This window comes from Falco peregrinus, chromosome 1 (assembly GCF_023634155.1).
Source record: "Falco peregrinus isolate bFalPer1 chromosome 1, bFalPer1.pri, whole genome shotgun sequence".
NCBI lineage: Eukaryota > Metazoa > Chordata > Aves > Falconiformes > Falconidae > Falco > Falco peregrinus.
Genome location: NC_073721.1, coordinates 118,629,529 through 118,647,471, shown reverse-complemented (window position 1 = coordinate 118,647,471; position 17,943 = coordinate 118,629,529). Strand labels below are relative to the sequence as shown.

Genomic DNA, 17,943 nt, shown 5'->3' with positions numbered 1-17,943 from the left:
GGCGCCAGGAGTTGTACCGGGCGATGGCGGCGGGTGCGCTCTGACGGGGGCGGCGGCGGGGCCGTGGTGCAGCGGCGGGCGCCATGGCGTGCTCCCACAGCGTGGTGTTCCTGCTGGACACGGCCAGCCCAGGGCGGCGGGAGCGGCTCCAGCGTGGCGCCTTGCGGCTCCTCAACTACCTGGGCTGCCGCTTCGGCCTGCCTCGCCTCCGCTGGGCCTTCAGGTTCTTCGACTCGCTGGGGGGGCCGCGGCCGGGCCTCGTGGGGCGGCGGCTTCCGCCCGCCGGGGCCCGGCGCCTGGGCCCGTTTCGAGGAGGAGCTGGGGGAGCGGTTCGGGGCGCGGAGACCCGCCGCTGTCCTGCCCGGGCCGGCGCCCCGCGCCGCCCTCACCCACCAGGGTCTCAAGGAGACGCTGCTCGACTTCCAGTGGGACCGCCCCGAGATCGCGTCCCCCACCAAGCCGCTCCGCAGGAGTCGGAGGACGGAGCTGGCCGCCGGAGAGCCCCCGGAGAGCCAGGCGCCTTCCGAAGGCTTTGTGAACGCCGTCTTCCTCTTCTCCCCCTGTCCCCACTCGCGGAGGGAGCTGCGGCGGTTCGTGTCGGGGAGCGACGCCCCTTCCTCCCCTGGGGAGCCGACCGCGGCTCAGGAGCTGGTCGAGAAACTCCTGCCCAGGAGTGTCAGGGAGTTGATTGCGGAGCAGAAGATCACGCTGTTCTGGGTGGACACTGCCGAGTGGTCTCAGGTAATGACACTGTATCTCACAGCTGTGAGCGCTAGCAGCCCATCTTCTATACTGCTTCCCTTCATGAGAAGGGAGGGTAGTTTTATGTTGTAGTCTTTGAGTGGAAGGGAGGGGTCTTCAGTTTCTGTCACATGATCTTGTTCAGCACTGGATGGAAAGCTGGAATAGTAGTTGTCCAGGTGGAGACTGAGCTGTATTTGCAATTGAGGAACTGTACGGTGTTTATTGATGGGTTATCTTGTGCTTCCGGTTAGGTGGGAGTTATAGCTCTTCAGAATTGCCAATAAGCCATCTGATAGGTCAGGTGTCTACATACCAGATTTAAAACCCTTAGCTTGAAAATGTTGGCTAGCTCTTAATTCAGTGGGAATAGTGTTTTCTTTCTTGGGTTCCTGTGAAGGCTAATGAGTCCATAAAAACACTTGGAAAACACTGCATTTAGATGTTTTGTATACGTTTTGTATGCTAGTTTTTCTGAAAGCACACAACTACTATTTGTTCAGATGAAGGCTGTCTCTGCTAACATTAACTTGAGACCTCTCTGTTACTTTATTTCAGCTGATTGAATCCCCAGATCATGTTGGATACTGGACAATGTTTGAGCTGATCTGTCAGGTGGGAGGCACCATTTTGCCGGCTGAAACCTTAGTGCATTGTTTGAATCACCACAGGGCAGACCTTGCTCATGGCTTTCTTGGAGACTCAGGTTCCCCAGTGCCACAGGTTGTGCCTTGGACCACGCTTCTGCCATTGGATGCAACTTTGAACTGCTTGTTCTCCAAGCGCTCTTTATTTCAAGCGGTATTCCCCCAGCAAGAAGGAACATTGTTTCTTGGCATGCCTGGTAAGAAAAAAAAAAAGTAGTAAAAGATAAATGCGAATAGTAGTAACTGTGATCTCTCATGTAGGGTCTTTGATGAGCTTCTCTTGTACACAGTATGTAGAAGTAACTTCAGATATTTAAGAGCCTAAGTTTAAAAAAAAGTCCTGTGTGTGCTCTTGTTCCTCTGATATGAGAGCTATTGGCTGGTATTTCTGATGTAGTTTCTTCAGGTTTACATGCTTCCAGAAGTTTGGATACATGAAGAGCTCTTTGCTGGTCCCACCTTATATGGGTGTACACCCTTTTCTTAGGTATGCTTTGTCTCAGCTTCAATTTAGCTAAACTAAGAACACAAAAAGTTACTTCAAAAGAAAACAAATTAGCTTTGAAGCAACATGCAGTGTACATTGGCTCTTTCTTTAGTAGTCCTTTTGTGCACTCAGCTCCTTGAGAGCTTGGGTAGGTTAGTTCTGCAGTGCTCTTACTGTAGAACTATTCCCAATTGAATCTTGAACTTCAATGCAAAAAAAAGTTGTCCCTTCACTTAGGTGAAAAACCTATTCTACTTGCTTTAGGACTCTTGCTTTATTTTACCCTTGCACAGGAGGAAAGAAGCAGGAAAGTTGTGCTGTGATCCTGGAACCACTCACCATGAGTCAGAGACAACTGTGTTGTCCAGTCAACATCCTCCTGAAAGGTAGCTTGACGGGTTGGAGCTTGGTGCAGGCTGGCCACTTTCTCACAGAGAGCTGGATACTGCAGTGCTCACAGGCTAAGCAGGCAGAACATAACAGATCACTCTTTCATCAGCTCTTAAGGAGTTTAGTGACTGAAGAACTACACATGGTAAATCTTTATTTTTGCCTTAAACTAATAGCTGTTCTGAAATGAGCTGTGACAAAAGGGGTGGCAGCATATTATGTTGCAAAGACAATAATAGTATTTGTCGCACTGGAAATTGCCCATTTGGAGCTAAATTCAGAACATTCTTTAGGAGATCATGTAGGTCTATAACCTCTTTGTAAAGTATTTGTAGTTCTTAGGTCTCTGTATTTCTAGGTAATGTAAACTGTTCTCTTTTGGTTGTTTTTTTATTTTTAAATGTAGGTCGCTGAAGTATCTCTATCTAAAGCTTGGTGCCCCTGCACTGCTGTTTTATCACCACTTTCTGAGAGTACTGCAGTTCTGACTATACTTGGTACTGAGAAGACCGCTGAAGTTCAGCGATGCAACCTTGAAGGAGCTGTAGTGGAGAGCTCTTCCCAAGACCACGCTCTTAACCTTCCAGATATTGTGAATACTGTGCTGAGTGAAACTGACACAGTGGTGGAAGATTCTGTGGCCACTATGGGTAGGTCAAGAAATGCAAAACTTACCATCTTTTGATCATCTCTGGATCTGACTTGGAGTGGAAAAATCTAAAGCTAACTTCCTCAGTGAGGAGCCTCCAGTTTTTAGGACTTGTTTATTTAGTCTTGTCTTCTGTGGCTCAGGCCTTATGTGACGCAGGAATCTGCACTGGTGTGCCTTTCTGTTTTATTGACAAAGTATTAGTTGCCTTTTGCTTGTAGATAAAGCACAGCTACTTGTGCTTGGGGACAAGTTTTTAGAATGAGGTTTCCTAAAATGTGTCACATAGGTCATCCCTGGCCAGTAGAGCCTTTGCTGTGGCTGCAGGGAGGTGGCTTTTAGCTCACCTGCTTTGTGTTAGAGTGAGTCTTCTTAGGAGTCTCCCTGCCTGATGTATTGGCTATTAAATTGCCCCTCCAGAACCAAAAGTTTGAAAACCTCTGCTATAGAGCCTCTATGAAGTCTGGGACCTCCTGCCACTTTGTTTAGGTTTTTTTTATGTGTCTGCTCACAGGAGAAGAAACTGCCATGCCAGAGTGGGTCCAACAGGAACTTTCCCGTACAGAGAGCTGGTATCCTTCAGTGCTTGAAGCATGGTATCCTGCATCAAATGCTTGTGGGGCGAGCTCAGATCTGATGGAGTCGTTCAGGTATTTTTCTAAAATGTCTGCATAATAATCAAGGATTTCTGCTTCCTGTCAAGGGAGTATAGCTGTAGTGTTGCTGAGAGTTCTAGAATTGAGTGCCCCTCTTGGTGCTTTTATTTCTGTGCTCAGTTTACTGTGTTCTTTTGCTTCATTATATCTTGGTGTACAGATAAAATGAACTGGGAACAGGAAGTTTGGGTAGCAGTTTGTGTGGATTAAGATCTTGACAGTTTCAGGAGCGATAGAGGTGACTTAAAATGACCTGAGCTACTTGGGGAAATGTCAGACTTCAGCTCTTGTGGCATGATAAGATACATTAGCAAGATGCTGAAGATAGTAGTTGTGTTATCACAGTTGGTATTTAGTAGGAACGAATAAGCCTGCTTTCTTCAAAGAGCTTGCTGATTGAAATGTTAAAAAAAATATCTTAATGCAGGATAGCTTAGATAACACAAAGCTGCTCATGTAGTTTTGTGGCATGGGTCAGTGGCATATCCATTGTTCGTCAGGCAATTCTTACTATGCTTGTTTCCAACTTGGTGTGACCCTTTTAATAGGGTGGTTTGGGGTTTTTTATAGTCTTAAGAAAGAATTTTGGGAAGCAAGCATTGGAAGAGTACTAGCATGTGTTCCTTCCGCTATATTGCTGTGCACTGGCACCTAGAAAAACCTGGTTCCTGTCTGTTGGCAATGAGGGATGTGCCTCCCACTCCTATCTTTTCTTGATAACTGTATGGAATGGCTCTCCCATGTATAGGCTCCTGCAGGTTCCTTGTGCTAATGGGAAGGATGATGCAGACCAATCTGAAGGAGAACTCTCAGAAAGTCTATGTGAGCTGTACCAGAGAAAATCCAGTGAAACATCTGCTGCAGCTGGGTCAGGAAATAACAAAAGGAGACGTATGTATACTTTGGGATTATATATGCATGTTATGTTGTCAATTAAAAATGATAAAGACTTCTTAGGCCTTTTTAATGCAGGAACCATAGAGATCTGTACTCCCCTGAGTAGTGGCGTGCTTTAGATTTTCTTATTTGGAGACAGCATCATTTACATATTAATATTAGGATTGTCCTTTGGTACAACCCAAATGACTTTCAAGGCTGTGCAGTGACTGGTAAAACTGTTCAAAAGCAGTATGCAGAGCTCCGCAGTTTCAGTAGTTGTTATAGGTCCCTTCAAGTAGGGATCGTTCCAGCTACTACTAACTATTGCAGCCTCTCAACTTTGTTCTTATTTGGAGAAATAAAACACTTCTAGAAGAATTTATTCATTGCATTTCAGTCTGCTGCCCACAGTTGATTATAGGCTAACCTGAGGTATCCCTAAGTCTTGCTCTGTCAGCTGTTTCTATTTCTGTGACATAAGATTGCTTCCTATATATGTAACTTCTGATTATACTTGGTAAATTCTTGTACAGAGCAACAGCTTTTTACTTGGAGAAGTAGCTGCCTGCTGTGCTGCCTTACACTTATTTCTTGGAGAAATAAAACCTTTTGGGCCATGGTTTCCACTAGAGGGTTGCTACACTCACTTGACAGTAACACAGAATTCAGTATTATGCTCTGCTATGGAGTTCCTGCCCCAGTGTGTCTGATGGTAGAACTCTTTTTTTTTTTTTTTTTTTTTTTTTTTTTTGTGGTGTTGCAGGTGTAGTTCCCCGAACTCCGGTCAGGCAGAAGATGAAGACTATGTCAAGATCCCTGCAGATGCTCAATGTAGCAAGACTGAATGTAAAAGCTCAGAAGTTTCAACCTGAGGGTGCACCACCAACAGTGAATGAGAAGGTTTCGCAGAAGCTTTCAGCAAGGAGATTGGATGAAAAGGTGGAAGAAAAGGATAAAGCGCTTAAGATACCAATAGGTGTGTGTTGAGTTATCAGTCCTGATATTTGTAGGAGGTCATATGGGATTTTTATGGAATTTAGTTTCTATAGTTACTATAGTTTTAGTAGTTACAACTACTCCTGGGGTTAGTTTCCTGCCTTGTCTCCATCTGAAAAAAGTAATAAGGAATTATCTTTTTTCTCTGTCAACCAAAAGTAGAGGGAAGCACCCATCAAGGTGTAACTTGAATTGTAGTCTTATTTACTAATTATGCAGAAATAAAGGGCATTTCTTGACTGCTACAGTAGCCCAAAAGGTTGCTGATCTACTTGGAACTAAGACTAATTTGTCATGGGTCTGGACCTGGGACTGCTTCTGTTAGTGTTCTGTGATCTGGTTGCATCTTTGCTGGAGAAAATCTTTATAATGACCACATCTGTTCCCCTCCTCAGCTGGAACAAGTATCTTATTAGTAAATGCCTGTATTGAACAGGCATTTTGTTAACTTAGATCACTTTTCTTGCAGACTTCAAAACTGAGGAGGAACTGCAGTCCCATTTAATTGCAAGCTACCAGAAGGCTGTGACTGAGGGAATTCTTTCATCTGTGTGTGCCCAGAATATGATCATGGCCATTAAAAGGTTTTTGAAAGTACAAGATGCCAAAGAGAAAGAGGTAGGTAAGAGTGTGTTGTCAGGGTTGTTACTTACTATTCTAGGCTACCTTTCCTTCTTAGCTGAAGTTTCTATGCACAGTTGCACATAGTCAAAACCCACAACCACATCTTTCTGTACCAACTCAATGGTGGGAAAACTATAGGTAGTTGTAAAGAATGTAGGAAAATCCAGTTCAGTTATCAGTTTACACTTTTGCTAAATATTGCAACAAATGTCTTTTTCCTTTACATTGACCTCATTCTAATTTCATTTATTCAAAGACAGTATTTTAAAAAAGATATTCTTGCAAACCATATTTTAAAAATGTCTCCTACTCTTGCTTTACATGGCAAATCTAAACCTACTGCTTCTCCAGGAAAGAGAAATAGCTCAAGGTATTTCTTCCTATCTTTAACACTATTTATAGACTTAAAGCAACTCACTGAAACCAAAATTGGTAAACTTGTGAGTAATTGAAAAAAATACTGTGAAAGCCAAATCCACAGTTACTGAAGAAGGCCTGAAGCTGCAAGTAACCTTCTCTGTGATTTCAAGATACACGTTGTTCTATGTCTCATGTTACTGTGACTTTGTTACTGAAAGAAAAAGAGAATTCCTTTCCTTGAAGGAGAAGAAAAAAACTGAGCTAGTTGCCAAAAAATGGGTCAAGAGGGATGGGGAGAAAAAACCTGCCTTGCAGGCAGAGAACAGACTTGAAGTTTATGCTGTAATTATGTGTCTCTGCAGGTGGCCTGTGTGGAAAGAGTCAGAAACCATCTCCTGAAGACCAGTAAAATGCTCAGGCAACAGCATGGCTCCCAGAAGGAGACCAAAGTCAGAGAGTATGAGACACTATTTACTTCAGCTTCTGAGATACTGTAGAGTTAGCAATTTTTAATGGTGGCTTTTAGTGAAAAAGTATACATATGGAGTAAACATTCCAAGGAGAATCTCTGGTCACAGTAAAGACATTTAATTAAATGCAGATATACGTACACTGTGTGGTAAGCATTGCAGTCTATATCTGAAACAAGGGATCTATGCTAACCAAATTATGCTGTGTCAAAAGGAGCCAGTTCCCTTCCTATTGCTTTTTTGAACTTAACTTTTGCAGTAAATATGCTCTTTTGAAAAAAAATAATAATAATAATAAAAAAAAAACCAACAAAAACCCCAAAACAGCAGTGAATGATTACTTGTTTTCTTAGGTGCCGACTTCAGGTATTTTTGCGCCTTGAATTATGTCTTCAGTGCCCTTCACTGCAAAGCAACAGTGATGAAATGGAGCAGCTGTTAGAAGAGGTAAGTAAACTATAGGCCAAGTTTTCTTTCTGGATGGTACTAGAAATGCAGACCTGGAAGCTGTAGTTTTCCCTTGATTTTACTGTACATTTTATAGTCATTGCTAAATTCTGGTTTTGCAACTGTTGCAACTTTCTTTTCCAGATGACGGATATGCTACGCATTTTATGTCTGACTGAAGACCCAGGGTATCTTACAAAGTTTCTGGAGGAAATACTAGAATTGTGAGTTCTTTAGTGTGACCTAAGTGTTACTGGGGACTGGTTTTGGTTGGATGTTTTCTTTGAGTAAACAGCAATCTACAGTTTTACTGCATCTTTGTAATTTTCAGGTTTAGACACATTCTATTTTTTATCTTGATTGAAGAAAAAGTAGCTGATAAGCAAGTAAACTGTTGAAAAAGACTAGTTGATTTTCAGTTGTTTTTTTTTAATTGACACATAAGGACAAGGATTTAGTTCAAACATTGGGATTGAAATGGACGCTTTTGTGGGGGATTGTATTTGACGTGGGTTCTCTCTGATGCTCTAGGTATATGAATTCTATACCAAAGACCCTTGGAGATATTTATTATGGTCTTGGTACACAAATACCCCCGAAGCTGACATCTGTTCTGCCTGCGGACTTCTTCAGTGATGACTCTGTGATTGTGGATAGCAAATCTCCAGGCCTTCCACGGTCTTTATCATCTGCCTTAACTCCCAGCACTGTAAGCCTATGCACCGAGAGTGATCAGCTGGAGGAGCTGCGCACCAGATCTGCCAAAAAGAGAAGGTAATAATTCCAAATAGGAGGCAGCTTGTTTCAGCCTGGGCTGTGGCTGAGGAGTTACCTAAACTACATCTCTGTTTTTGTTTCTGTTGCTGGATAGCTGGTTGGGGCAAGCTGACATCTGCTGATAGGTCTGCAAGCCTGAGACAAACATTAAGGGCTCCCATTTTTCATTTTAACTTGCCATTGTTGACTATATGAAAGTGTAATCTCGATTCTGTATGTGTATCTTACACAAAAGCAGAGTTCCTGAGCATCTTCCATGAGTGGAAGATGATGTTCTACTGTGCAGTAGGTGACCCTATATTGTTAAAGTTAAAACTGATTTACTGTAGGCCTCCGTTGGGGATCCTGTGTGAATTTTAACAAATTGCTAAATGAGTCTTAATACCATCCTTAGATATAGCTATTATATTTCAAATCATCTTTCAGTGTTGTAACATAAGTGAGGTACCAATGCAACTGGCAATCTGAATTTAGGTAGACTTCCTATCTCTTGAGTCAAACCTAAGTTTAATTGTCATTAGATTGATAACTATGCTTCTGATCGTACTTTAAGTTAATCTTTGTATACTTTCTAAAGGAATAATGTGTTGGCCAGACACAGGAGCATGACAGAAGCACCACAGAACTTGCGTCAAATTGAGATTCCCAAGATAGCCAAGAATCCCATCAGAAAGGTAAAACTCTTCCAAAAGAATTCTGTCTGTGGGCTGCTCCTGCAGGGGTGCAGCAACGTGGTGAAGTGACACATGAGTGCAAAAACTCCTGCTCTGTATTCATGTAGTGAAGTATGCCCTGTATCAGTGGTAGAGAGATCAGAATTGTCTTGAAGGAGAAATTGAAATAATGTGTGATTCAGAGCTTACAGTTACTATTCATAATAGTTAAACATAACGTTAAACTGCCAGTGAGGCTAACTTCTTTTTTGTTTCAGGAGAACTTGCATTCTTACCTTGCCACTGAGAAGTCCCAACAGATGCCAGTGTTGCAGAAAGCAGCAGTGCAAGGTATATTGACTTCTAGCTTTTTCATGGAACGGTGCATCTTCAGCACACGTTCTCACTAGAAATTCTAGTGAGCATGCTGGAAATCTGAAGGAAGTTTTGCTGAATTCTGCAAAAACTTTGAGGAAAAAATAATCATTGTATTCTGTGTGCTCACATGCAGAAAACTTAAATTAGGTATCCTGAAAAGAAAACCTTTCCATTCTTCCATGAATCTTGCAATTATTTTAATCTTCTCTGTCCTGAAAGGAAAATGAGGACAAGACTGAACTTCTATATCTGGAAACAGCATATATCTCTGCAAAATACTTTATAAAATTAAATCCCACATGGGTTCTCTGAACCAACATGTTTCAGTTGAGATTTTGCAGCTCACTTAATGTTGTTCTACCTAGGACACTGACTGGTTGGTTTTTCTGCTGTGGCATCTGCTTTTAGCCTATTGCTGGAATAATGCAGATTTGTAAGAGAAGTCCAGGATGGATTTAAAGCCGGACATGTTTCAGTAGCAGAAAAACAATTTTTCGAGGCTTTGTGGCCCCTAAAAAGTTGTTTTTCTATGCTGGTATGTGTGTTCCCATCTCTAGTAGCCTGACAAAATTACCTTCCTGTGGTGATTTTTTTTTTTTCCCCCTTCCCCTCTTTTTTTTTTTTTTAATCTGATCATTTCTTTCTCTATCTTGCCTCACAGAGGTTACAAAGGTGAGGAGGAACCTCTTCAATGAAGAGATACATTCATCATCAAAAAGGTCTATGAAAAAGATGCCTAGAAGTCAGTCAGTATCTGCTGTGGAAGGCTTAAGCTACAAATGTAGTGATAAAGGCCCTAAAGGTAGGACATAGGACATGACTTAACACATGTAGGATTGTTGTGGAAGAGATTTTGTTAAAATTCCTATTCTTGTGTCCTTAGTTCTATGCAACAATTACTATGTTTTTAGTGAAGGAGAAAATACTTTAGATCATTGCTGTGGTGTTTGGAGGGTGAATAGGATGGTATTGAAACCAAAACCGGTTTTATACTGAACAGTACTCTTCTTTATGAGATGTAGAGAGTTGAAAATGCTTGGTGAAAAAAGGATCTCTGAATGAAAGATGAAGAGTGAAATTGATCTCAGTAGGTTAATTATGTCCGACACAAAGTCGGTACTATTAATAATATTGAGAGAGTGGGAAGGAAGTGTAGACACTAGACTCTAAAATCATGATAGCTTATGACTGGTGGGAGACTGATGCACAGTGATTCTTACACTGAAGCTGATACAAAACTATTTCTCCTACTGTATTTATTCATCCTAACTGCTTTATAATTGTGTGATGTTACAATTCTTGCTTGATTTTTATAGATCATCACATATTATTGACTAAGAGAGTTGCAGAAACGCCACTACATAAGCAGGTGTCCAGGAGACTACTACATAAGCAGATCAAAGGCCGGTGAGTAAACTCTTTCTGAATTTCTTCAATAAGTAGTGGATGTCTAGTGGTTGTGAGCACAAGAATGAGGTATCTTCTTTGTGGTCAAAAGTGTCATCTTCAGCTAAGTTCCATTGTCTGAGTGGGGAGAAATACTGCTTACTTCATTATGTAAGTTAGGGTGCTTTAATTTCCTCATCTGACTTCTGTTTAGGTTCAGTTGCTGTTTTGAAGGCTTCTGAAGAAAAGGCCTGTGCTTTTATGGACTCTCAGCTGAAACTTAGTGTTTACTTCCATGTAGAACTGTTACCTATACGGCCGGACAGTTACCCATACTCAATTTTATGTTAATAGGAGGCAAAGTGCTTATTAATTGCTCACTCTAGCTCACAAAGCAATATATTGTTGTAGAATAGAGTACTGCTTTTCATTCTGTGTGGTAAGTTCTGTTTCTGTAAATGTGAACAGTATGCTAAGTCCAAAATATCTGCTTTTCGTCAAGGTCTTCTGATCCAGGTTGCGTTAATGGTGTTGTAGAAGAATCTCCAGATAAGGACATAAACGGTAAGCACTGATTCTTGATTAAAGGTGGTTTTGTTGTGTTGTAGCTTGTAAGATGAGCATGGTTCAATTTAGGTAATTCATGAAGAGTCAGTACAAAAACATTGTACTATTCTGTTGGTGGAGCACAGCCTCCTCAGATAGAACCCCTTGCTGCTCTCTGCTTTGACAGCTTTGTATAGTAGAAGTTACTATACCTTAACTCTTTTAAATGAAAATACATGAAAAGCTTTGAGGGTGAGCAAGATTCTGATCTGCTATAATTACTGCCAAACCAGAACACGCAGGTTGGTTTTTTTTAATGTAACTTCAACATATTGTGCTGTGACCCTAATACCGCTCTGATTTCTACAGTAACAGATAGCCACCTGGCTCTGTGGAGTGTCTTATATTATGTTGGCTACTGCTGTTTCTCATCCCCAGGAGGGAAGAAGAAAACAGAATGGTTGGGCAATCAGGAAAATGAAATCGCTAGCAAAAAGAGACAGGAGATTAACTAATTTAACTTGGATGTAACTTGAATTGAAGATGGCTCTTCTAGCATTCTCTAGAAATTATATGGAAAGGAGGGATAAGAATAATCATGAGTTAGAGGAGAGGACATCGTGGTTTGGAAGGGGTTTTTTGTGTGTCAGTATTCCAAATCTCCAAGAAAGTTGAGGCTTTCTTCTTCGTGTGCTTGCCTCCTTACATGAGATAGTTAGCTGTATGAAAGTTTCTTCTTAGAGTGTAGTGTTCTTTTTAGTTACAAACTGTTCCTGAATGTCCCCATTGCTGAGGCAGAAAGAAGGCTCAATCTCCAATATCCTTACCTTTCAGAAGCAGGTTTGAGAAGAAGCCCACGCATCAAACAGCTGTCTTTGAATAGGACCTGCTCTGGTGTTTTCTATTCCACTACACAGTCCAGCTCACAAAAGTCACAGCAAGTCCATCAGGGACAGAAAGAGGAGAGCTGTACACTGCAGGATGCAGAAGGTACTGAATGGGATTTGAGCAGGCTGATACTGCTGATCTGAAAAGCTGGCATGGATAACTGAGTTTGATTTGATTTTGCTTTATAAGAGACTGTAAGAAGCTAAGAGCTATCATATAATATCTTCTGTAGACAGAAATTCATCCCCAGTAATTATTTTTGAATTGGGAATCTGAATTTGGAGGACAGTAAGGCAGCTATTTCTGTGATGAATACACTGCCAACTTAAGAAACCAGTCGGGCCCATCTAACAGAATACCACTGATTGTCACTCTGCATTCCTTAAACACAGTGAAATCCCTGTAAAATATGGGACAGAAATCCTAAAGCTTACTTTCAGTCTGCTCTGTGGCAGCATAAAGCAGTGACTGATGGGATCTTCTTTGCTGGCTTTCTCAGTGGGATTAACAGCTATAAATGGTGACATGTAGTTCCTTATATTGTACATATTACAAGAATATTTAGTCATGAACCAGAATTTTCTTAAGCTACAAGCTATACATAGAACAAGAGGCTGAGCTATTTGCTACTTTTTTCCAGCTAGCGTACTCTTCCTATAGACGGATATTAGTTTCATATTGGGAAATAATTCTGGTGAAGCTTTAATGTTTGGCCAGAAAAGAACATGCCAGGGCTATAGGCTTTATGCACTACTTGTCTTGATCACTTCAGATGTATGGACGTTTGTGGCACGTTGCATGGTGTTAGCTGAGTTGTACTGTTCCACTTTGTAGGCATTAAGCATCATTCAGAGGGCCCCACTGTCCAGACTCCCAAGAGATTTTTCTTTGGAGCGGTCATTGACACATACAGTTCTGCAGTGAAGCATTCACCTGGAAGCAGGAGAACAGGAAAAGATTTCTTACACTTAGAGGAGCCAACTGCTGATCAGGTAGAAATGCTTACCCCTCTCTCTTTCTTCCCATTCTCCTCTTCTTCTAGTCATATTTAGTGAGACCTACACATTTTAAATGTAGTGTTTCTGCTAAGTCTGATCAAATGTGTTTTGTGGTTTAAATATTGAGAAGTAAATATCAAGGTGGTAGATAATACTACTGGGATAGAACAAGCATGATTCTTTATTTTTCTTTCCCTGCAGACTCCTAGAAAAACACCTCATAAAGTTGCCCAGAAGCCACAGAACTCTGCCAGTAAACTACCAAGGAGATCACCTCGCTTTCTCCACAGGACACCACAGAAGCTGGAGAAGACTCCTGGCAAAAATCCAGCTGCTAAGCAGACTGCAGCTAAGTGTTTGGGAAAGTACTTTTCTCATCCTGTACAAAGGGTCAAGTCACCATCTGCATTGACTGAAAGTAAGAGGGTTTGCTTACTGCAAGTGACTTCTAAGGATTGTTCTCCCACAGAAAGACTTTCCCCTCCTTACGAAGAGGCTGACTTACAAATACCAGAACATGAAGGGTTTGCAGTGCTGAATGCCTCGTTACCTCTGACAGATTCAAATCCAGCTGCTTCTTCCCCCTCTGCTGACCAGGAAAGATGTTTTACAGAACTGCAAACTCAAAGGTGTTCTTTGAGATACCTCTCAAAACTAGCATCTCCAGTTGATACTCAGAGGCAAATCCTTCCAAACAAAATTTGGGCACAGTCAGACCTGTTACCTCAAGCAACTGAAAGCCCTCCCAGGAAATCTGAAGATCCAGGTTCAAAATTGTGTACCAGTCCACTGCATGCAGAAATACCAGAGCTCGGCGTGAGGCTAGAGCTTTCCTTCAATTCTGGTCTCTCTGAAAGTTCCACAGACTCCATGACAATCTGCTCTGCTTCCCATGCACAGGGTGGGGAGTCTGACTGGGAACTCAGTGCATCTAAACAATCTTCTCAAAAATCGCCAGGTATTACTGGCACTTCACTGAGGTCCCTGCTTCACACATCAAAGCAGGCCAAATGTGAACCACATTCTGGAGGAGAGAACCTCACACTTGCATGTGCAGCACCCCTTGAAGATAAGGACAACTGTCATGATAATGGTGGTAACTCTTATGTAGAAAGCTTTCAGCTTTGTCAGTCCCAAGTTACTGAAAATACCCCTGTATCAGAGAAAAATACACAGATGGATGTAGCATCTCAAAAATCTTCTCCAACAGAGGACTTGGAAAACTTGGAAAAGCATTTGTCTCCAAAGCATTCTCCTGGAGGGCAAGTACATGCCCAGAATGCTGGGCTAGGGTTTGAGCAATTGGTTAAGGAGGGGAGCTCCAGTGCAAACAGCTGTGAGTCCTTCCTAAGTGGTTCTCAAACAGTTAGTGATGACTTGGAACCAAGAACCCTGCTGAGAGAAGACTATGCGGGTTTGAAGGCTCCAGGTCTGAAGAGACTCTTCAAATTTGCCCTGAATACTTCACCTCCTATGCCAAAGTCTGCTCCTCCCTATTCTTTACGCTGCACTGCAGACAGGAGGCAGCGGGAGGCTGAAGCACGGATGGGAAATCCTCAGATTCTAGCTAAGGTCTCTACCTCTAAGAGTCGTTGCAAAATGCCTTCTGCTAGTCCACCGACTTACAAAGTTGAACTTGAAATGCAGGCTTCAGGCCTGCCCAAACTTCGCATTAAGAAGATTGACTCTTGCTCATCTTTGGAAACTCAGCCTGAAACAACTGCCAGCAAACCCAATGGAGGAGAAGGTCCCGTTGGTGATCTTGCTATGACCTGGTGTAGCAAACACCCGGGAAAACTAGCAGCTGCCTGTGGTTCACCCTCCTGCTGTCGCTCTTTCCACAGTACACCTGGGAAAGGTGGAGGACAGACCTACATATGCCAGTCATACACTCCAACAAGCTGTGCCTCTAGTGCCACCTCCCCATCCTCCTTAGAAGCAGGAGTTCCCTGGACGCCTTCTCCAAAGCAGAAGGGCAAGACTACCCCTGATGCTATCAATGATTGGCCTCGGAGAAAGAGAGCAGCAGGCAGTGCTGCTAATGCCAGTTGTGGTCAAAGTGAGAAGAATGGTGATGAACAGAAGAGAGTGTCAACAGGTAGAGAAGAAGTGAAGATCTCTGAGCATTGCAGCAGTAAAGTAACAAATATTCTTGGGGATTTTGAACTGGAAGGGATTTGCAAGCTCCAGGATCAGGCATCTCCTAGTGACTCTGAACCCAGGGCTGATGAGGACTCTACCATGGGAGCTTTTGGCTTGAAGTCTCGAAAGCGGGTATTTACGTATCTGTCACCAGAAAAGGAGAATCATGATGCCAAGAGATCTTGCACTGACAGGTGCGATTTGGATCCTGCTGGCTTTTCCACAGATGAGAGGAACAGGAGCAAATCAAGGATGGACTCTGTACTTCCTGAGACACCAGGAGCGTGTGCTCTCATAACTCTTGAGCAGCACAGTCGTGTAGATGATGATGTCTTCCTCTTGTCAGGTAATTAAGTGGCACAAGTGATGCTCTATTGAAATTCAGAGATGGTTAAAAAAGTAGGGTAGACAAAACCAAGAATGCCTTTGTTTTCTGTCTGTCTGAGGGAGAATGAGGTGGAAGGGGAGAGTGGGTTGTAGATGACATGGAAGTTAATTATGTGGAGAGGCAGGCTAGATGTGTGGAGCTAGTTCATCCATGGAGTACTGATGATGGGAGAGAGATCAGAGAAATATGAAAGTGCAGGAGGCTGGAGGAATTGGAAGGGAAGTTTGAGATCTGGGGGAGGGAAGATCCCAATTGCATCCAAACTGGCAATTTATTTGTTTGTCTTGATGCCAGCCACTAGCTGTTTCTGTCTACTGTCCAGCGCTGAAGCCAGCTGTCTGAAGCTGGGCTGCTTCAGTATAGACTAGACCCTTGGTGGGGTTAATCTTGTGGATGTTGGTATTTACTGCTGATCCAGTTCTTCTGTCTGCCTGTGGTGGCAGGCCCATTCAAAGTGGGTATCGGGAACAATTGCCTTGCTAGCAGTAATGTTGCCTTGGTAGGTATTGAAGTTTAAACTACCTCTTTGCTTTCGCTGTGGGTACAGATGATTCAGCTGACCTTAGTAAAACAGGCTGTCTCAGCTGTGTAAACAAGGCCTTGTGAGTTTCAAACACTTAATCCAGTATTGTTCTAGAAATTACATGTTGCGGCAGACTATAGCAGATGTTCTACAGTCATTGCATGCCCCGAAGCATTAAGCTTCAGTGTCTTGTTTCCTCTTGTAAGAAGGGTTTGTATACAGAGGCAATGTCTTACTCGGTCAACAGGTATCACTGAGAAAAACGGACAAACTTTAAAGCAACATAGTCCATATCTGCAACATGTAACAACAGCATTTAGCCTTAGGCTGGTCCTGTAAGAGACTTTCTGTACTTACAGACCTTGTTTCTGTATTTACAGATCTTCATGATTATAAGTTTTCTTCCAAGACACGAGTTAACTGTAGAGTAACTATGTTTAATACAAGCGAAGCACTGTTCTACTAAATCTAAGAAAATGAAATGCGCTAAGAGCTAATCTCAGACTGCTGTTTATTTTTCTTAATGTCAGAAAGCCACTGTGCCAGCCAAAATCTTGTTTCATATAAACTCAAAGTATCACTTGTGCTGATGGAAGTTTTGAGGTAGAATAAAGGCTGTGTATGAGACTTACCTGAAAGCACCCTTGAGTTACCAGTTTGCTGTAGCATCTCGCTGTGCTTATCCAGGCTCAACTCCACCAGTGAAGAACGTGCTCTCTGCTAGCAGCATTCTAGCACTGACCCAGTCTCCACTGCTGTGCCAGGGACAGACACCGCCATCTCGGAGAAAGTGTGCTCAAGGTAAAGCCACCTGTGCTGTAAGGAAAGGCTGGGTTCGACCGGACTAGATGTGCTCTCTGCTTGTCTGCAATGAAATGAAAATAAAATCGTACTGTCCTAGGGACTGGCCTTTGTGCAGAAAGCCTGTGGCTGTATCTGCCACTTCTGTATTCAGTGTCTCCATCCCATGTGTTTCCAAGAAGCTTGGCACGAATTGGGAAGTTTGGAAGGGAGGGGAGGTAGCAATGAAGAAAGAGAGTAGCTCTGCAGGAAGTGCTTGTTTCCAGTTGGTATTTGGCTTCTTGGAGTCACCAGTAAACTTTGGCAAACTGTGGCTTTAACTTATTCTTTCTGTCTTGTAGAAGAGGAGTCTGATGCCTTCCAAGTTACTGCCAACCAGGAGCTGTCTCCATTCCACATCATGGCTTCCAGGAAGCATCCCATTAGCAGGACTTACCTACGGAAAAAGCTGCTCAGCTGAAGTTTGGAGCCAGAACAGTATGGAAAACTTTGCATTATCCCAGCTGTACAACACCCTTTTTAATAAGGACCTTATATTTGGTGTTGGACTGGACCTGTCTTGTGCTGGTTGGTAGGAGACTGGATGCAAGCACATGACAGTGGAATTGAGGACCACTCTAATTTGTAGGGTTTTCTTTGGGTTTTTTGATACCCTCAGTTGCAGCATCTCTCCAACTGTTCAAAGCCCAGCTTGGTCTTCCTAGCACTTCTGCATGTGGTAGCTGAGTTCTGCAGCAAAGGTTCAGTTCTGCTAGGTAAAGAGGGAGAATTGTCACTTTTCTACAGCTTTCTTGTAAAATAAACTGATGTGAATTTTCACTGTGTCGCTTAATCAGAAATCTGTATTTAGCCCACGTGAGGGGCAAGGGGTTGGGGCTGTAGGAAGCTGGGGGTGAATGGGTACGAAACAAGCTGCGTGCTTCTGCTGTTGATCTTGTTTTGATACGAGCCAGATCCCTCGGTTAGTTGCATCCAGTTCCCCGCTAAACTGTGCCAAAAACAATAAGCAGATTAACTCTGGACTAAAGGGTAAATTACTCAGAAATACTTACAGAATCATTTAGGCTGGAAAAGACCTTTAAGATCATCAAGTCTAACTGTAACCCAGGACTGCATC

At 42.7% G+C, this 17,943-nt stretch overlaps 1 protein-coding gene across 1 annotated transcript; it reads left to right on the top strand.

The window, feature by feature from the left end:
* TICRR (TOPBP1 interacting checkpoint and replication regulator) lies at nucleotides 1-17,645 on the top strand. The gene is given in 23 exon segments (XM_027785241.2): nucleotides 1-239; nucleotides 241-741; nucleotides 1,300-1,585; nucleotides 2,169-2,410; nucleotides 2,672-2,915; nucleotides 3,429-3,564; nucleotides 4,319-4,461; nucleotides 5,213-5,425; nucleotides 5,915-6,063; nucleotides 6,792-6,886; nucleotides 7,253-7,346; nucleotides 7,491-7,570; nucleotides 7,878-8,120; nucleotides 8,701-8,797; nucleotides 9,055-9,127; nucleotides 9,816-9,956; nucleotides 10,471-10,561; nucleotides 11,043-11,104; nucleotides 11,921-12,076; nucleotides 12,809-12,966; nucleotides 13,174-15,460; nucleotides 16,713-16,826; nucleotides 17,168-17,645. Coding segments are annotated over 23 exon segments (5,880 nt in total). The 5' UTR covers nucleotides 1-83; the 3' UTR covers nucleotides 17,287-17,645.
* Nucleotides 17,646-17,943: the final 298 nt, after the last annotated feature.